We start from the raw sequence: 18,673 nt of genomic DNA, 5'->3' as shown, positions 1-18,673 counted from the left end.
TATGCACAGTTCCAGAGCTTAATATCTAGTTCTTCAGTATCGTTTCTGACAACATAGCATCTGGGTATTGCATAAAGAGAAATGGAGTTTGTTTTGTTTGTTTGTTTTTCTTCCCTCTTGTTTCTCCTTCCCTAATCCCTACGTTTCCTTTTTTAGGTGTTGCTTCCCTGAAGATTCAGGCTTATTTCAATGAGACCGCAGACCTGCCATGCCAATTTACAAACCCTCAAAATATAAGCCCAAGTGAGCTGGTAGTATTTTGGCAGAACCAAGAAAGGCTGGTTCTTTATGAGCTGTACTTAGGCAAAGAGAAACCTGACAATGTTGATCCCAAGTATATGAGCCGCACAAGCTTTGACCAGGACAATTGGATCCTGCGACTTCACCACGTTCACATCAAGGACAAGGGCTTATATCAATGTTTCATCCATCACAAAAGGCCCAAAGAACTTGTTCACCTCTACCAGATGAATTCTTACCTATCAGTGCTTGGTATGTAGTCAATGGTGTGTTCAGATCCTTGGCCTTCTCCGATGAGACTGCAAATGAGTAGAGACACTTGGGGGGTGTGGTATTGGAGGGGGCTGGGGAAAGGAGCCCTGTAGAGAGAGGGCAGAGGACAGGCATTTCTGGGAAGTCCATTTAAAGGGTGTGCAGAGTCTGGGAGTAGAGAACTGAAAGCCCTTTGTACTTTTTATGGTTTACTTCTGAAGGATCAGTAAGAATCTGCTTTGGGGACAAAATAGAGCTAGTTGAACAAAGGTAATGTGGCTAAGGTGAAACCATGGGTAATTTGGCCATTACTAAGTTTATGTAACCATATAGGCCTCAAATCTTTTGCATACATTTTCTCCTTTGGTCCAGTATTTCTCACCCACTACATCATTGCCTGGAGCTCCTAGCAAAGGGGACGGCTGAGTGATTTGGGTTTTCCCTTCAGCCTCCTGTAGGTTGCTTATGAGTTGTTTGCTGCCCCAAGCATGAGCCTGGTAGACAGAGGGAAATAATCCAGCAAACATGACCACAAACTAACAAGCCAGCTCCTCTGCTTCACCAGGCCTTGAAAAGCCTAAATGTCACTACAGTTTTTTTGTTTTTAAATTATCATACAGTAGAATTAACTTTTTGTTTTGGTGTAGAGTTCTATTAATTTTGTAGATTGTGTGTAGATTTATGTAATCACCACTGGAAGTAAGCTACAGAACATTCCTATCACCCTGAAATATCCCCTCATGCTATCCCTTTACAGAGTCATACCTTCTTTGTACCCATAACTCTCATTTTGCATGCTATAGTTTTACCTTTTGAGAATGGCACATAAATGGATCCATACAGCATGTAACCTTTTAAGACTGGCTTCTTTTATTCAGCATAATGCTTTTGAGATTCATCCATGGTGTTGTGTGTATCAAAAGTTTGATCTTTTTATTGTTGAGTCATATTCTATTGTTTATCCATTCAACCCACTGAAAGACACTGGGTTGTTTCCAGTTTGGGGCTATTATGAATACAGCTGCTGTAAACATTCACGTACAGGTTTTTGTGTGGACATACATTCTCATTTCTCCCAGGTAGATACCCAGGTGTGGTATTACTGGATCCAGATTGATTTTTGGTGAAACTGGAAAAGGCAGATAACACCTTTTCTGAAACCACAGATTAAAACAGAGGCAAAAGTAGAGATGAATGCGGAGCTGCTCCCTTTGAGCCCTGTGTGATTCAAACGAGGCTGCAGGGCTTTCAGAACATTTTACCAAGTGCTAAATCAGTGTTTTCAAAGTGGGGTCAGGCACCATTGGGAACATGCTGTGTTTTAGGTAGGACACAGACAAGCATTTTTTTTTTTTTAACAGACTTGTATTTATGTTACTGTATGTTAGAAAAACTATAACTAACTTATCCAACTGGTGATTTCACAGATATTGCTAATAAGGCTAAATAAGATCTGGCAAGCCACCTTCCACAGACCACATAAAGTACAAGCAGAGTGCTCAAGTGGTAGGTTGATATAGCAGAACCACTGGCATGCGAGTGGTGACATGTTAGAAACAATATACTAAACTATACCTTAGTACGTAGAACCTGCAAACTACCTGGTAACTATAAAAGAAGAGCAAGGGATTGAGTGGGCAGAAGGTACATGGGACAGGTCTAGGGATTGGGTGCTAGGAATCCTCAACAGCCATAAAAATATGAATGGCAAGAGAAGCACCATGTTTGTCAAGATCACATATTTTCCCTAAAATGACTGGATTTGGCCTTGATCTTATAGTATGCTATGAAGACATCTTGACAGTCATGACAAAAGTCGGTATTCTGAATTTCTACGTCCACAATTTCCACCCACTCATTGACCACCATCCTGCTTGGGTTTCTGAAAGCTAAGACCCAGAGCATGCCTGCACCATGAACTCTTACTTTCTAGTGGGACTTTAGCTCAATCCCTTTCTGCTCTCTTCGTCTGGAGAGCTGAAATGTACCCATGAGACCCTTGGGTCCTGGAGTCAGACCATTCCTCCTTCTGAAGACTCCACTTTCTGGAATAATGGCTTCATTGTAAATCTTTGGTGACTCAGTTTCAGCCCTCCTGTTGCTCTGAGATCACCCCCTTGATTTGGATAAGTAGACAGTAAGCATGGCTTGAAACTCCATTCTCAAAAAATAAATGCGGGGCTATTATATGACTGTCACCATAGGCCGAGGCCCACTTTAGACTCCCAGGTGTGTCCCAATGAGCCTCCATGTCAGGTATCTAATTATTTGTTGTTCTCTTCTATACATCTAAACTTAGACTGATTTTTTTTTTTTGTATTTCTATTCTGCTTTCAGCTAACTTCAGTCAACCTGAAATAATACCAATTTCTAATATAACAGAAAATTCTGACACAAATTTGACCTGCTTATCTATACATGGTTACCCAGAACCCAAGAAGATGTATTTTGTGCTAAAAACTGAGAATTCATCTACTGAGCATGATGGTATAATGCAGAAATCTCAAGATAATGTCACAGAACTGTACAACGTTTCCATCAGCTTGTCTGTTTCATCTCTTGATGTTACAAGCAATATGTCCATATTCTGCATCCTTCAAACTGAGCAAATGGAGACACAGCTCATCTCCCTACCCTTCTATATAGGTAAAGCTGCTTCCCAAGACTGTATCTTTCATCAGATATTATACACAAATGCTTAAGGCAGATGACCCCTGCTTGCTAGGCAACCTCTAACTGGGCCATTTTATGATGCCATCGGGAAGGACCCAGGTGGAGGGTTACTGCTTCCTCTGAGTTATACAGGATCCAGGAGGTGATACACCTGTGCTGAATTTGAAGAAACACATTCTTAGCCCTGAAACTGACCTGGTCTTTTGGGCTACCTTTGAACAGAGGATTCTGAAGTTTTGGTCAGAAAAGGCAGTATTCCTCTAGGCTAAAATTCTCACTTTGATTAAAATGCACACACACACACACACACACACACACGGCATGCATACATACAGTACTTATAATAAGTACAGAATCATTCTAGACTTTGTTAGTTGCATGAGTGAAAGCTAAAAGGTACAAGAAGACATCCTCTCTGCCCTTGAGGTCCTTCCAATAGAATCAGAACTCCATGATGTGCACACCTGGAAGACTAGATTTTTAAAAGGTTAAGTTATAATCTAAATTATCTTACATGGAAATACATGACTAAATTTAAAACAAAAAAGTGACTGATAATCAGTTTTATGGGCACTGAGAGGCAGGCAAGATCCTTGAGGGTCAGGGAAGGCTTGCTAAAGGAAGTGGGATGTTATAACAACATAAAATAAATTATTGGGCTTAATAAATGTGGTGAGGAAAGGGGAGGGCATTCTACATGTTCTCAAACAGGCAGTGACTTCTCAAACAGAAATATTCTGAGACACATCTGGGCTCAGCAGGTGAGAGGACCATGGTGGATTAGCCGTATTTGACAAGCACAGGAGGTATGTCAAAGAAAGACTCAAGCGGAAATGCTTCTGACATGTTCATAATGTGTTGTGGGGACCAGCCCAGCTGGAGGAAAAGGGTGAAGTTGACCACTGTCCACTAATAGGAGCCTGACATTTAAAAATCCCAGCTTTGCCCCGGAGGGCATGTATCCATATTTGAGACTCCATTTTTGAGGAGTAGCAACTACGAGATTCCCTCCTAAAATAAAGGTACCCTCTACACACGTTGCCCCCATCACTGCTTCTTCTCATCCTGGCCCTCTCCCACCCATCTGCCTTCTGCTTGCCTCGGCCCCTTCTCCAGCTCTGGCCCCTTGGTTTGCCCCCTCCTGCAACATTCAATCCACCCCTTGCTCCATCCCTTGGCTTTGCTGCCTCCTCTCTCCTAGTGTCTCATTGTTCAGGCATAACTTGGCCTATGGACATACTCTTATGAACAGCCCCTGGGGCTAGTCCCCACAGTCAACTTTACAACTGGGCCAGTCCCCTCTCCTGGTACTGATTTCCTTCCACTCAGACACCTCAGCCTCTGAGAGTCCAGTAAATGGTGGGGCCACCCAGCCTGTCCCAGTTGCTTCTTGGCCTGCAGTCTCTCTTGGCCTGATAGAAGCTTCTCTAAGCTATGCCACCAGTATCACCGCACATGACATGCCCTGGGGCCCTCAGCTATGGCTCCTAAAGTCTACAAATGAAGGGGACTTGTCACCACTGAAGCCTCAGCATGACTCACCTTTCTGCTGATTCTTAACTACTGCCAAAACCTCCCCAGGTACCACCATCTTCAGAAATGTTTCAGCTCTAGCTGCTCAGGAAGATGGGGCTTGCCTCTCTATGTCCTATTCAGTGGCTTGATCAGAGATAGGTTAGACACTGAGTAAAGAAACCTTTTAGGGTGTCAAAAGGTAGCAGTCTCCATGTTAACATGTATAACCCTGCTTTACTACAATGCCAAACAGGCTCAAGTGGGATAAACTGGGACAGACTCAAAAGTATTGAATATGGCCTGCAATGCCAACAACTCCTTTTTTTAATGTCCCAAGAACAGGGCATGTGTCCACAAATTGTAGCTAAGTTAACGGGAAATCAGCTGGTCCTATTTTTCCTGAAAATGGGGATTAACTACCAGAACTATTCCCAAAAATGTCTATAAAGTAGGCCACTCCATTGTAAGTTTTCCCCACAAACCTGTTTTTCTTTTCTTTTTTTTTTTTTGATGCCAATTACTCAAAAAAAACTTTTTCACATTTTAAAAATCAGTCATAATTCATTATATAATCAAACATTAAACATGTTTAAATTTCTCCAATTCTCTCCCCCTCCCTCTTTCTTTCTTACAAATTGATTTGTTGACATCAGGATTCAAAAAGTTCTGCTTATTGCATTGGTTGTTATGTCAGCTGTCTCTTAAGTTTATTTTAATCTACAGGTTCCCCTTCATCTGATATTTCTCCTTGACCCCACCGAGTTTCTCAAGGTCTGGTTTCACTGGCTCCATCCCAGTAGTGTCATTTAACATGTTCCACCATCCCCTGCATTTCCTGATGAGTGGTTGCTGGATCCTGAGGCTTGGGCTCACTCGGGTTACATTTGGCTTCAGAGGTGTTGTTCTTACTGCAGGAGGCTCATTATGTCGGATCATCTCTCTGTGACATTAGTACTCATTGGTGATCATTTGCTAGATCCATTATTTCAATAGGGATGTGCAAAATGCCATATTCTAATTATTTTATTCCCTTTTTAATTACTAGCTGGGATACCTCACTAGACAGAAATGTTTCTTCCTCAGCTATTTATGGCTACCCTGAGGAACAATTCATATAGGAAAGACCAGATAAATGCTTGACTCTTCTCTTTTTCTTACTAGTTTTAGAAAAATAAATTGTTTCCCTATCATCTTACAAAGAGACTGAGAGTTTGTTCACTTTTGTTTCATTGTCATTATGGTTTTTCGTGGTGGTGAGATTTAGTTTCTTTCTCTTTTTCATACGCATTTTTGTTCTACCAGTGGGTTTTGTTCTTTCTTGTGTATTTGTGGTAGTGATTATTGTTTTTTCAGAGTCCTGATGCAGGACTCCCTTGAGGATTTCTTGCAGGGCTGCTTGTGTGGTAGTGAACTCTTGCAGTTTTTGTTTCTCTGGAAAATACACTATTTCCCCCTCATTTCTGAAGGAAAGCCTTGCTGGGCATAGTATTCTTTGCTGGCAATTTTTTTCTTTTAGTATTTTGAATATATCATCTCAGTTTCTTCTGGCCCATAGAGTTTCTGTTGAGAAGTCTGCTGTTACTCTGATAGGGGCTCCCTTATAGGTGACTTGATGGTTTTCTCTTGCTTCTTTTAAGATTCTCTATTTGTCTTTCAGCTTTGCCAGTTTGACTATAATGTGACCTGGAGAAGATTTTTTGGGGTTGAAACTGTTTGGGGATCTTTGAGCCTCCTGGATCTGAAGGTTCGTGTCTCTTCCTATACCTAGGATGTTTTCCATTATTTTTTCATTGAGTAGGTTTTCCATGTCTTTTCCTTTCTCCTCCCCTTCTGGAACACCCATGATTGGAATGTTCGTGCACTTAAGGTTGTCTGCTAGCTCTCTTAGATTTTCTTCATTTTTTCACGTTCTTTTTTCCTTTTTTTTTTTTTTTTTGCCTGTCCATGTTATTTCAAAAAGACTGTCTTCGAGATCAGAAATTCTTTCTTCTGCTTGTTCTAGCCTGCTGCTTAAGCTCTCAGTTGTGTTTTTATTTCTTTGAGTTAATCTTTCAGTTCCATGATTTCTGCTACATTCTTTTTTAAGATATTGATCTCTTTGTAAATTTCCTCCTTCATATCCTGGAATTTTTTTTTCTCATTTCATTATGTTGTCTTATGAGTCTTCTCTTATTTCAGTAGATTTCCTTAAGAAATTGAGAAATTCCTTAAGGATTCCTTGCTCGGAATTCCTTTTCAGTCATTTCAAGGGTTTACTGCTCTATAAGGTCTGGTGTTTGAGAGTTACTGTATTTTTTTGGTGATCATAGTCTCTTGGATTTTCATATTTCTATTATCTCTACATTGATGTCTGGTCCTCTGGCAGAGCAGTTGCTTCTTCTATTACTCTGGAGTGGACTTTGAGGAGAGAGACGTTCTCTTCTTTTTCCAGTCTCCTCTGGTGACTCTCCCTGTGTCAATGCAGTCAAGTGTCTGGTGGGCCACCTACACAGAGGCTGTGGCTACTGCTGTGGCATTGAGCTGCTTTTGTAGCAGCTGTGGCTGTGGTGGTGGCTGTGGTGGGCCACCCAAACAGAACTGGTGTTTTTGGTGTGTTCCTTGCCTGTTTCCGGGCAGGGATTGCTGCCCTCGGCTCTGGCCTTGGACCCCAGGGCATGCTCTGCTCCTTGCCTGCTTCCAGGCAGCAAAGCCTGTTTTTCAGCTTCCCAGAAACTTAGGAGTTCCCTAACTTCCAGGAAGCTGATTTTGACCCTAATTCTTGGGGCATGAAGAAATATCAAAGGTTTTCAAGTAGCCAAGACATGCTGAAAGCCATGCTGAGGAAGCCTGCTGTGACCTCAGAGGGAAAAAACCAACCAACCCAGCAAACAAACTAAAACTAGAGTTGGGGCCTGTGAGGAGGCTGTTCCATTTGTCTAAGTGAGAGGTGTCTGGAGCCCGACCTACAGATGGTGGTGGACAGAGGCATCACTACAAGAGAAACTTCAGGACCTGGGAACTGGCTGCATATGGGGCTGGGATAGCAGGGCATCACACAGGTGACTATACATTCAGAGCCTTAGCATGGATACCTTACACAGATCCCAGAATCTTGGGCCAGGCTGACCATCTTTTATATCATGGTTGGTGTCCTCCCCACCTCTGGGAAGAGAAGGCAGCTCAGCCCAGGCATTTGGCCAGAGGCACTGGCTTGGTTCTTTGTTAGCTTCTGAAGCCCAGAGACTGGTCTTCCATGGTCTCATATTGTGGATTTTAAACTCTTCCAGTCCTAGAGACTGGGGAGATGCTGGCAAGTAAATAGAGAACAGCAGCAAATATAAACCTTTTATAAATGACCTTCCTGGCTGATTGAAAACTTGTGATCATTTCCAGCTCCTAAAATCCCACAGCCCAAAGACTACAACCCCTGGATTGGAGCTGTGCTTCCACCATCAATCATAGTATGTGGGCTGCTGTTCATTCTAATAGGATGGAAGAGGAAGAAGAAGAAGCAGCCTGGTGTCTCTCATGAGTGTGGTGAGTCAGTCCTTGTCCCTCTGCAAATTGCCACTTTGCAATTACCATCCAGTAAGTTGCCTTTTGGAGCTCCTTGGCTGAGCCCAGGTTAGTGAATGCCAGCAAGTTGTTGGAGGAAAAGTTTTTCCCTGAGGGTTTGGAGCCTGTATATACTAGAGTCAGCAGCTGATAATGTTGCTCTGGACTTCTAAGAAAGGCAGCATTTCTAACCTAAGGTTTACAGCTGTACTTCTGGTTTCCAGGCAAACCTGATTATTACTTGCTTTATCTACCTCACTTCGTGAGGTTATTGTGACAATTCAATAAAGTAAAATAGTGAAAACATTTCTAATTGTTAAAGACTATGGACCTGGTGGTGTTCAAGCAGAGATGTTTGCTAGATAACCAGAAGATTCACTTTCTCATCTCTGAAAGTCTAGGTTTCCTGTGAAATAAGTTAGATAAATTGATATTACAATAAATGATATTAGTTTTTACTGATTACCATTAATACATACCCATTATTAAGTATACTGGAAATAAAAATGACCTATAATTTCACTAGTAAGAAAAAAATGACTATGCAGATGACATTTTGGTGTAGATCTTCCAGATTTTTCTTTATATAAATCTATGTTTTTTTCATAATTGGGATAATATTATAAGGGCTACTTTTCACAGTTAGGATAATATCATATATACAGTTTTCTAACTTTGTTATGCTAAATGTTGCAAGACAATTTTCAATGTCATAAACATTCTATAAAATCATTTAATTTAATTTAATTATTTATTTATTGGTGGCTGGCCAGTATGGGCATCTGAACCCTTGACCTTGGTGCTATAACATTGCATTCTAACCAACTGTGCTAACCAGCCAGCCCATACGACATCATTTTCAGTGGCTGCAAGATATTCCATTGTGTGGATATACCTTAACTTATTTATTTAATCAACCCCATTTGTTGGACACTTGGGTTGTTCTGGTAGTTTTGCTATTGTAACCATCACTGCATTGAGCAGCTTTCCCACTGACTTCTATTGTAAGAATGTTTAATGGGAGCAGAATAGTCCCTGTCTTTATAATAATCTCATGCCTATTTGTGGTTTGGGCTGGTTTGGGCAAGGATATAAGATTGGACTTTATCGCAGTAACTGCCTGCAGTAACTGCCTGCAGTAAGTAGCAGTTAGTTTGGTTGGTGCTAATAATTAAGGTAACCTTCTCACTCATTTATGGTAGAAAGCACAAGATGAGTAATGTTTCTCTGGCCAGCATCTTATTAAAGATTTCAGCATACTGATTTTAAGATCTGTTTGGAAAATAGATGGATGACATTAGTAGTCATTCATTTCATCTTGCTATATTTTAAAAACAGGAAATCAGGAAATAATCATCAAATCTCAATAAATTATCATTTAGAATTAGCCGCTATGCAGAAGGAACTTCCAGCTTGGGAATAAATTGTTTCCTTAGTTTGCTTTCACATTGTAATGATCAGTTTACAAATGAAACAAAGAAGAAAAGATGGAATGGAAAAAAGAGAATAAAAATGTTTCTTCCCCCACCTCCCCATGAGTCAATCATAAAAATTTAGGAGCCTAGATAAGGGGGTTAAACAGGATATGTGTACACATGAGAGAAGTTAGGAGGGGGTAAAAAAGCTGTGTTTGTGCACATGAGATGCTCACATTGAGCTATGAGTGGTAAAAGGAAAAAAACAATCAAGCAGTATAGCACATATATGACCCCCAAGAATGTGAAAAAGAAAATTGGCAGGAAAATGTTTGGTCGGACAGTCATCTGTGCCAGTGAGTTTAGTCAAAGAGAGGAGCCTTGATATCACTGGAGGGAAGGAGATGTACCATGCATAACCACACCATTGCAGGGGCCAAGGAAAAACATCCTCTTCTTCCCTGATGCCTCACTAAAAATTATTACAAGTTCAGATTAATATGGAGAAAAGGCATAACAAATTTTATATTAACATGTATAGCACAGGGGAATTGCAGAATGAATGCCCAATAACCCAGTGGGATACAGATGCTTACACATCCCTCTTCAGAGGGAAAGGGAAGATGGGGGTGTAGGAGTAAATGATTCTTAGGGGGGACTCAATGGGCCTGGAGAATATACAGTGACCTAGGACAAAGTCTATTTGGCCCAGAGCAGACAATGACTGATAAAAGATTCTCTTTCAAAATACTAAATGGGAGCAAAGTAGAAGACCATGGTCTATGACAAAAGTCTGTCTAGGTGAAGTGACCGACTTCAGTTTTCCTTCCTGTGATATGAGTTAAGTTAATGAAAATTCAGGAAAAGGATCAGAAATAATTTCATCTCTTTTGGTGGGTCTGGACTTTAGGCTGGTGAGGGAACAGCTTCAATCCTGTGCTTTGGAGAGTGACAGAGGATTGAGACAGGAGAGGTAGGGAAGGTCAAAAAGACCTTGATGTCAAAGCACCATATTTTGGGGTAACAGCCTCTGAGCCCCAACACAATATAGATATGAGATGTTTGTAAATTTGGGTTCTGTAACTTCAACAGTATCTATTCTATCCTTGCTTTGTGGAGACTTCTGGTATTGCCTATGTGATAGGCAGAAAAAGATGTTCATCTCCTATATGCCAAAACCTATAGTATATTATCTTACGTGGCAAAAGAGACTTTACATAGGTGATTAAGGTACCAACCTTGAGATGGTGCAATTAGCTAGGATTATCCAGGTATGCCCAATCTAATCACATGAATCAGAGAACCTTTCCCACCTGGATTAGAGAGAGAAACTGGAAGAAGGAGAGATCTGAAGCTTGAGAGAGGCTAAATCCACCATTGTTGGCTTTGAAGATGGAGGAAGGGGTCCAGGAGCTGAGAAATGTGGGTGGCTTCTAGAAGCTGGTAATGTCCCTCAGTTGACATCCAGCCAGCAAGGACAAGGGGATCTCAGTTCTACAGCTTCAAGGAACTGAATTCTGCCAACAAAGAGGCATGTATGTCATCATGATCCATCCACAGATACAAGTTTACTGATAACCAGCAGGAATTTCTCCAAAAATGGAGCTTCCTCCTCCTCCAACATTAATCCTTTTCTCGGAGGAGACAGCCCTCAAACTAACTAACCTGGCAATAAAAGTCTTGTCCAGCATTTTGTTCATTAATTATAGTTTTTCTGTGCCTCGGCTATACATATTTACCCTGTCTAGGCTGTTTAAATGAATAAAAGGGAAATGCCATGATTATTCTAGCAGATTCTAATCTCTCTCCTCTTTTTTTGTTTTTCCAAGTAGAGCAGCTAAGGCATGAGAGATTGTAACTATGAATTACTGTCTTTTCCCAATCAGAAGTGACCCTATCAGTTTACCCATTGGAGAGAAGGACTAAAACTCCTGAAATTCTGCTTCCTCATTTGGGTCTCGTGTGATGAAATCTGTATTAACTGTATTAACTGTGCTTCAGCAACCAGCTCCCTTAATAAACCTAGAAGAGTCTCGGCTCTTTCAGGAATGATTTCTTTAAGGCCAAGTGTCTATTCCAAAATAAATCATTTTTAACCAAAATTTAAACAGAAACCTTCATAGGGCTTAAAAACTGAAAGTTGTGATATCTCATATTTGCCCTTCAAGATGCTAAATTTGTAATCAAATCCAGATGTTTTAAATCTGCCTTTTTATTGTCCGCTTTCAAATAGAGGCTTTTTTTCTTTAATATGGTGATAATTTTGTCATGGGTATGAAAGGATAATTTAATTACTCTGTGTTACTCTACAAACATCTGAAATACTGTATTCAGCTATAACCACCATTATTTTTTTAAAAAGCTTTGACAAAAATAAAACCTAACCAGATTTAGAAAGTGTCTGGGAGCTCAGTCAAATAAAAAATAGCACAAGTAATTGAGGATGCTTAACCTGGGGAAAAAAAAAAAGCCTGGGGAGTGCAGAAGTGCTGCCTTCAAATATCTAAAGAGTTGCTATAGGGTAAAAAGATTGTACTTAACTTTGTGGCTCCAAAAGGCATCTCAATGGATTAAGCAACAAAATCAACACACAAAAATCAATAGCATTTCTATTCTCCAATAGTAAACACGCAGAAAGAGAAATCAAGAAAGCTTGCCCATTTACAACAGCTACCCAAAAAATTAAATACTTACGAATAGAGTTAACCAAGGATGTGAAAAATCTCTATAATGAGAACTACAAACCACTGCTGAGAGAAATTAGAGAGGACACAAGAAGATAGAAAGATATCCCATGCTCTTGGGTTGGAAGAATCAACATTGTGAAAATGTCCATACTACCCAAAGTGATATACAAATTCAATGCAATCCCCATCAAAATTCCAAGGATGTTTTTTCAGAAATGGAAAAAACTATCCAGACTTTTATATGGAATAACCAAAGACCACACATAACCAAAACAATTCTGAGCAAAAAAAATAAAGCTGGAGGCATAACACCACCTGACTTTAAACTATACTACAAAGCTATAATAACCAAAACAGCATGGTACTGGCATAAAAACAGACACACTGATCAATGGAATAGAATAGAGAATCCAGAAATCAACCCACGCACCTACAGCCATCTGATCTTTGACAAAGGCACCAAGCCTATACACTGGGGAAGAGACTGCCACTTTAGCAAATGGTGCTGGATATCCCTATGCAGGAGAATGAAACTAGACCCACACCTCTCACCACATACTAAAATCAACTCAAAATGGATTAAGGAATTAAATATATACCCTGAAACAATAAAACTTCTTAAAGAAAACATAGGAGAAACACTTTGGGAAGTAGGACTGGACACAGACTTCATGAATATGACCCCAAAAGCATGGGCAACCAAAGGAAAACTAAATAAATGGGATTATTATCAAATTAAAAAGCTTCTGCACAGCAAGAGAAACAATTAACAGAGTTAAAAGACAACCAACAGAAAGGGAGAAAATATTTGTAAGATATACTTCTGACAAAGAATTAATATCCAGAATATACAAGGAACTGAAACAACTTTACAACAACAAAAAAGTAACCCAATTAAAAAATGGGCAAAAGAGCTAAGTAGGCATTTCTCAAAGGAAGATATACAAATGGCCAACAGACACATGAAAAATGCTCAACATCACTCAGCATCCAGGAAATGCAAATCAAAACCACACTGAGATACCATCTAACCCCAGTTAGGATGGCTAAAATCCAAAAGACTCTGAATGATAAATGCTAGCGAGGTTGCGGAGAAAAAGGAACTCTCATACATTGTTGGTGGGACTGCAAAATGGTGCAGCCTCTATGGAAAATGGTCTGGAGGTTCCTCAAACAATTGCAGATAGATCTACCATATGACTCAGCTATCCCACTGCAGGGAATATACCCAGAGGAATGGAAATCATCAAGTCGAAGGTATACCTGTTCCCCAATGTTCATCGCAGCACTCTTTACAATAGCTAAGAGTTGGAACCAGCCCAAATGTCCATCATCAGATGAGCAGATACAGAAAATGTGGCATATCTACACAATGGAATACTACTCTGCTATAAAAAAGAATGAAATAGTGCCATTTGCAACAACATGGATGGACCTAGAGAGAATTATATTTAGTGAAACGAGTCAGGCACAGAAAGAGAAATATCACATGTTCTCACTTATTTGTGGGAGCTAAAAATAAATAAATAAATACAAAAATAACATGGTGGGGGGAGGGAATAAGACACAACAATTACAATTCTTGAAGCTGATACAACAATCAAACAGATATGAGGTTGTTGCGAGGGAGAGGGGAGAGGGAGGTTTTGGTAATGGGCCACAATAATCAATCACATTGTATATTGACAAGATAAAATTTTTAAAAAAATAAAAATTTTTGCCCTTTGACTTTGTCAAGAAAATTAAAAGTCAAGCCACATACTTGGAGACAATGTTTGCAAAAATATATCTGATAATGGACTTAGATCTGGAATATATAATTACATATTACTACTCATTAATAAGAAGACAGTCCATTTTTTAAAAGACAGGAAGCAAAAAACTTGAATAGATACTTCACAGAAGAAGATATACAAATGGCCAATAAATACAGTCACACAGTCACAACAACATTAGTCATTAGGGAAATACAAATTAAAACTATAATGAAATACTTCTACATACCCACTAGAATGGCTCAAATTAAAAGGATTGATAAGTATTAAGTGCTGGAGAGGATATGAAGTAACTGAAACCCTCAGGTACCACTATACAACCCAGCAATCCTAGACATTTACCCAAGAGAAATAAAAACATATGTCTACGTAAAGACTCACACATAAACATCCATGGCAACTTTCTTCATAATACCAAAAACCTGGCATCCTAAATTTTCATCAGTTGGTGAATGGATAAACAGTGGTATATTCATACAATGAAATACTACTAAGCTGTAGAAAGGAATGAACTACTGGTAATATATGACAACATAGATGAATTTCAAAAGCATTATACTAAGTGAAAGAAGCCAGGTACAAGAATAAACTGTGGTTATCAGGGAATGGGCTGGGGGAAAGGGATTGATTGAAAGGGAACAGGAGGGAATTGGGGGGGCTTATAAACATTCTCTCTCTTTTTTTTTTTTTTTCACTTACACAACAGAAGTTTATTTCCTCATAGTTCTGGAGGTTAGAAGTCCAAGCTCAAGGGGTTGGCTAGGTTGGTTTCATCCTGGGGCCTCTCTCCTTAATTTATACATGGCCATCTTCTCCATTTGTCTTCACATGGCCTTTCCTCCAAATATATGTGTCCTAATACCCTCTTCTTATAAGAACAACAGTCATATTGGATTAGGGCCCATCCTAGTGACCTCATCTTAACTAATTACACCTGCAATGACCCTATTTTCTAACAATGTCACATTGTGAGGTACTGTGTGTTAGAATTTCAACATATGAATTTTGGGGAAAATACAATTTAGTCCATAACATACTTGTTTTTACTATAAGTCAAACCCAAGTAAAAATAGGATGTAAAACCATGTCTATTAAGTTCAAAGAATTGGAGATTTGGATGTGCAGAAGACCACAGATGGCTAATCTATTAATTTAGAGCTCCAGGGAATTATTGATGAGACCTGTGAATCCTATACTTCTTTTTTTCTGGTTTAGAACTTTTGAAAAATAATTTTAATTTACGTATAATAATTGTACATATTTACAGGGTACGATGTGATATTTTGATACACATATACAAAGTGCAATGGTGAAATCAGGTTAATCAACATGTCCATCATCTCAAACATTTATCATTTTTGTGTGTTGGGAATAAATGTTCTCTCTCTTGATTGTAGTGGTGGTTACATGACTGTATACATTTGTTAAACTCACCAAACTTTATACCATCTGACAGTACCATCTGGTTGACTCATCTAGATATCAGCATTTTCAAAATTTCCTTTCCTCCTCCTTCTAAATTTTGCTTTCAGAAAAGGATTGGAAACTCTTTTCTAGTCATTAAATGATTGCTGAAACTAAATGTATTACCCCTCCCAGTGGTATTTTTATTTTAGTAAAGATAGAGCTGTAAGTGAAAAACCTATTTCCAACATAAAGGACTTAGGGCACGGTGACCAAGGGAAGGCATTTACTTTTTGTTTTTGTTTTTTTTTTTTCTTTTATTTATTTTTTTTTTAAATTTTATTTTGTCGATATACATTGTGGCTGATTATTGCTCCCCATCACCAAAACCTCCCTCCCTTCTCCCTCCCCCCTTCCCCCCCAACAATGTCCTTTCTGTTTGCTTGTCGTATCAACTTCAAATAATTGTGGTTGTTATATCTTCTTCCCCCACCCCCGTTTGTGTGTGTGTGTGTGTGTCTGTGTGTGTGTGTGTGTGTGTGTGTGTGTGTGTGTGAATTTATATATTAATTTTTAGCTCCCACCAATAAGTGAGAACATGTGGCATTTACTTTTTGAATACAAGAACGCCTTCCAGTCCCCCTGATATCGCATCATTTAAGTAACCATCTCTTCTATATAGAAGGTCACAACAATTTCTCTCTGAGTCCCAGGACTTTGGACACTCTTCAAACTTTCCCTCTTTTAGTATCCATGGGGAATACATTTTCTAACGTTGTCTTTGGTCTCTTTCAGAAACCATCAAAGAGGAGAGGGAAGAGAATGAACAGACCGAGGAAAGGTGAGTCCTGACCCTGTAGCATTGTTGAAGGAGGCGTGACCCCTGGAGTGTCTGTAACTTGAATAGGCTTGAGCCTGAGGCATGCTGAGAACTCAGCAGACATGAGCTAATGGGGAGAGAGAGGAAAGTAAGGCTAGTTAGGACCTAGGAGGAAATGACCTGTCTGTAAACGGGTGGTGGGGCATCCAATGCACGGTGCCCCGAGGGTATGGCAAGCTCAGTCACGGTCAAGTAAAAAGCAGTCCCGAAGGGTTCCGATGTGGCTAGTGCAGTCTGCATCTTACTATAGTAACCCCAGTGCCTGGACTAGCAGGTGTCCTACCTGTATGGAATGAATACATGAAGAAGTGAGGAGGGATAGCATGTTTCCTTCAGCCTCGGCGTCTTTGTGTCTGCTGTGCCCTCTGCTTGGAATGTTCTTCTGCCATTTCTTAACCTCATTCTTCAGATCTTATCTCAAGCAGCACTTTCTTAAAAACCCTTCCCAAAACGAGATCATGTCTACCTGTTACAGTGTCATGTGGTTACCTGTTTTTCTTTGTAACATCAGATATACTTAATATTTATATAATTATCTTATTAAACTGTATACACTAGACTAAACTAAACTATGGAGGACAGAGACCATATCAGTTCAGCTCACCATTGTATGGCCAGCACTTAGCACCGTGCCTGGCATATAGCGGGTGCTCAATAAATACTTGTTCAGAGAATGAATGTATGCGTGAAAAAACACATGGAAGTTCCTGGTGATCGGTCCTTTCATAATGTGATGTGATAGATTTTCTGTACCTACATCCCTTCTGAGGAAGTAGGCTCTCAAGAATATCAAGGCTCTGACCACATGGTCATGGGGTCAAAGCAACCCTCAGTCAAAAGCCTGGCCACAGAGACAGGGTCATGACCTGAGGGTGCAGAAGCCACCAGAGTGCCCAGCACTTATTCAGATATACCAGCCACTGTGGTTGTAGCAGCAACGCTAGATCATCCTGGGTGGTGAGGCAGGTGCTGAGATCCTGCCTGCCCTGTCAGACTCAGTTCAGAAATGGTCTGGAAGAGCCTGCAGAGGGAAAGCAGCAGGGAATCAGCCTAGGGCAGGGGCAGGGCCAGACAAAACTGAAGGGGAGTTGTTGAAGGAAGTGTAGAGGTCAGTGTAGACCAGGGTTCTTTTCTCCTGCTTTCTCCACTTCTCTTTCCAACAGTTTGCTCTGCTCGTTGCTATTGTAATGGCCTCCTATATTACCGCCTGTCACTCAGATCTAGAAAAAGAAAGCGGCTCTAGTATGAAATCTTACCCAATCCTTTTTTTTTCTGTTGTTTTGTTTTGTTTATTTCAGAGTAAAATTCCATGTACCGGGAAGATCTGCTGAGGAAGCCCAGTGTGCTGTTAAGAGTTCAAAGACACCCTTAGGCGACAAAAGTGCTACACATTTTTAATTAAAGATTAAAGACCATATGAGTATCCATTTTTTTTATACCCTTTCCTTTGCAAGTTTTTGGGTAACCTTTTTGATTTCTTTCAGAAGGCAAGAAAATATTGCTGTTAGTAATAATGGGGTTCCCACATGCCCGCTCAGTGAAATAACCTCCAACCTGCTATCATGCCAACTCTGCTCCCTGTGCTAGGAGCCGACTTTAATTCTCTAACTGCTTCTTTTCATTCAGAGCACAGTGAATGGTTCCAGGCCTGGGAATAATGTGTAGTAACAATGCCTCCTGCTTCCGATCTTGTTTTTTTGTATAAAATTCCCAGTTACTGGAATACTTTCATCTCCCCCACTTCCTAAGGTGGGGCCTCACTTCATCTTGTGTACCTGTGGCTGAACAACCACCTCTTCAGTCTGGGTGGGATTTATGTATTTTTTGACTTTATAGAGTTAATATTAATATTTTAAAATATAAAAATGTACTATAATAATGTAATTACTATGCTCTACAAAAAAAGTCTACCCCTGCTAAAGAGTGCTTGTCCCTCTGTCAGGGCCAGTGAGGAAAACAGTGTCCTAGTGTACAGGCAACAATGAGCAGACCAACCTAAGCTTGGGAAAATTGGCAGAGAGAGATGGAGTCAGCTCTGGATCCTGGAGCCACTTCCATCAGGGCTGCTGCTAATATTAGGACGGTCCACCTGCCCAAGATGCTATGAATAAGCCTTAGTGGAGAGAACTGGATAAATAGGAAAGTGTTGTGTCTTGTCACAGCCCTATTTCTCTTCTTGAAAACATGACTGAGGCGATGGCCTGGGACAGCTGTGCAAGGACCAACAGAGAGATCATAGAACTCAAAAGAGTGAAAAATGAAAGCTCTCAACCAACAGAGATACACATGAAATATCTG

The 18,673-nt window shown here is 40.1% G+C and overlaps 1 protein-coding gene across 1 annotated transcript; it reads left to right on the top strand.

The window, feature by feature from the left end:
* The first annotated feature begins 323 nt into the window (after nucleotides 1-323).
* Nucleotides 324-17,773, top strand: CD86 (CD86 molecule). Its single transcript, XM_063074927.1, has 7 exons — nucleotides 324-492; nucleotides 2,830-3,138; nucleotides 3,611-3,621; nucleotides 4,539-4,547; nucleotides 8,070-8,210; nucleotides 16,305-16,336; nucleotides 17,674-17,773. Exons 1-7 carry the CDS (start codon nucleotides 339-341, stop codon nucleotides 17,771-17,773), a joined length of 756 nt encoding a protein of 251 aa, XP_062930997.1. The 5' UTR covers nucleotides 324-338.
* Nucleotides 17,774-18,673: the final 900 nt, after the last annotated feature.

Source organism: Cynocephalus volans, chromosome 1 (assembly GCF_027409185.1).
Source record: "Cynocephalus volans isolate mCynVol1 chromosome 1, mCynVol1.pri, whole genome shotgun sequence".
Lineage (NCBI taxonomy): Eukaryota > Metazoa > Chordata > Mammalia > Dermoptera > Cynocephalidae > Cynocephalus > Cynocephalus volans.
Note: the sequence above shows the minus strand (reverse complement) of the source record. Positions and strands in the feature narration are given on the sequence as shown.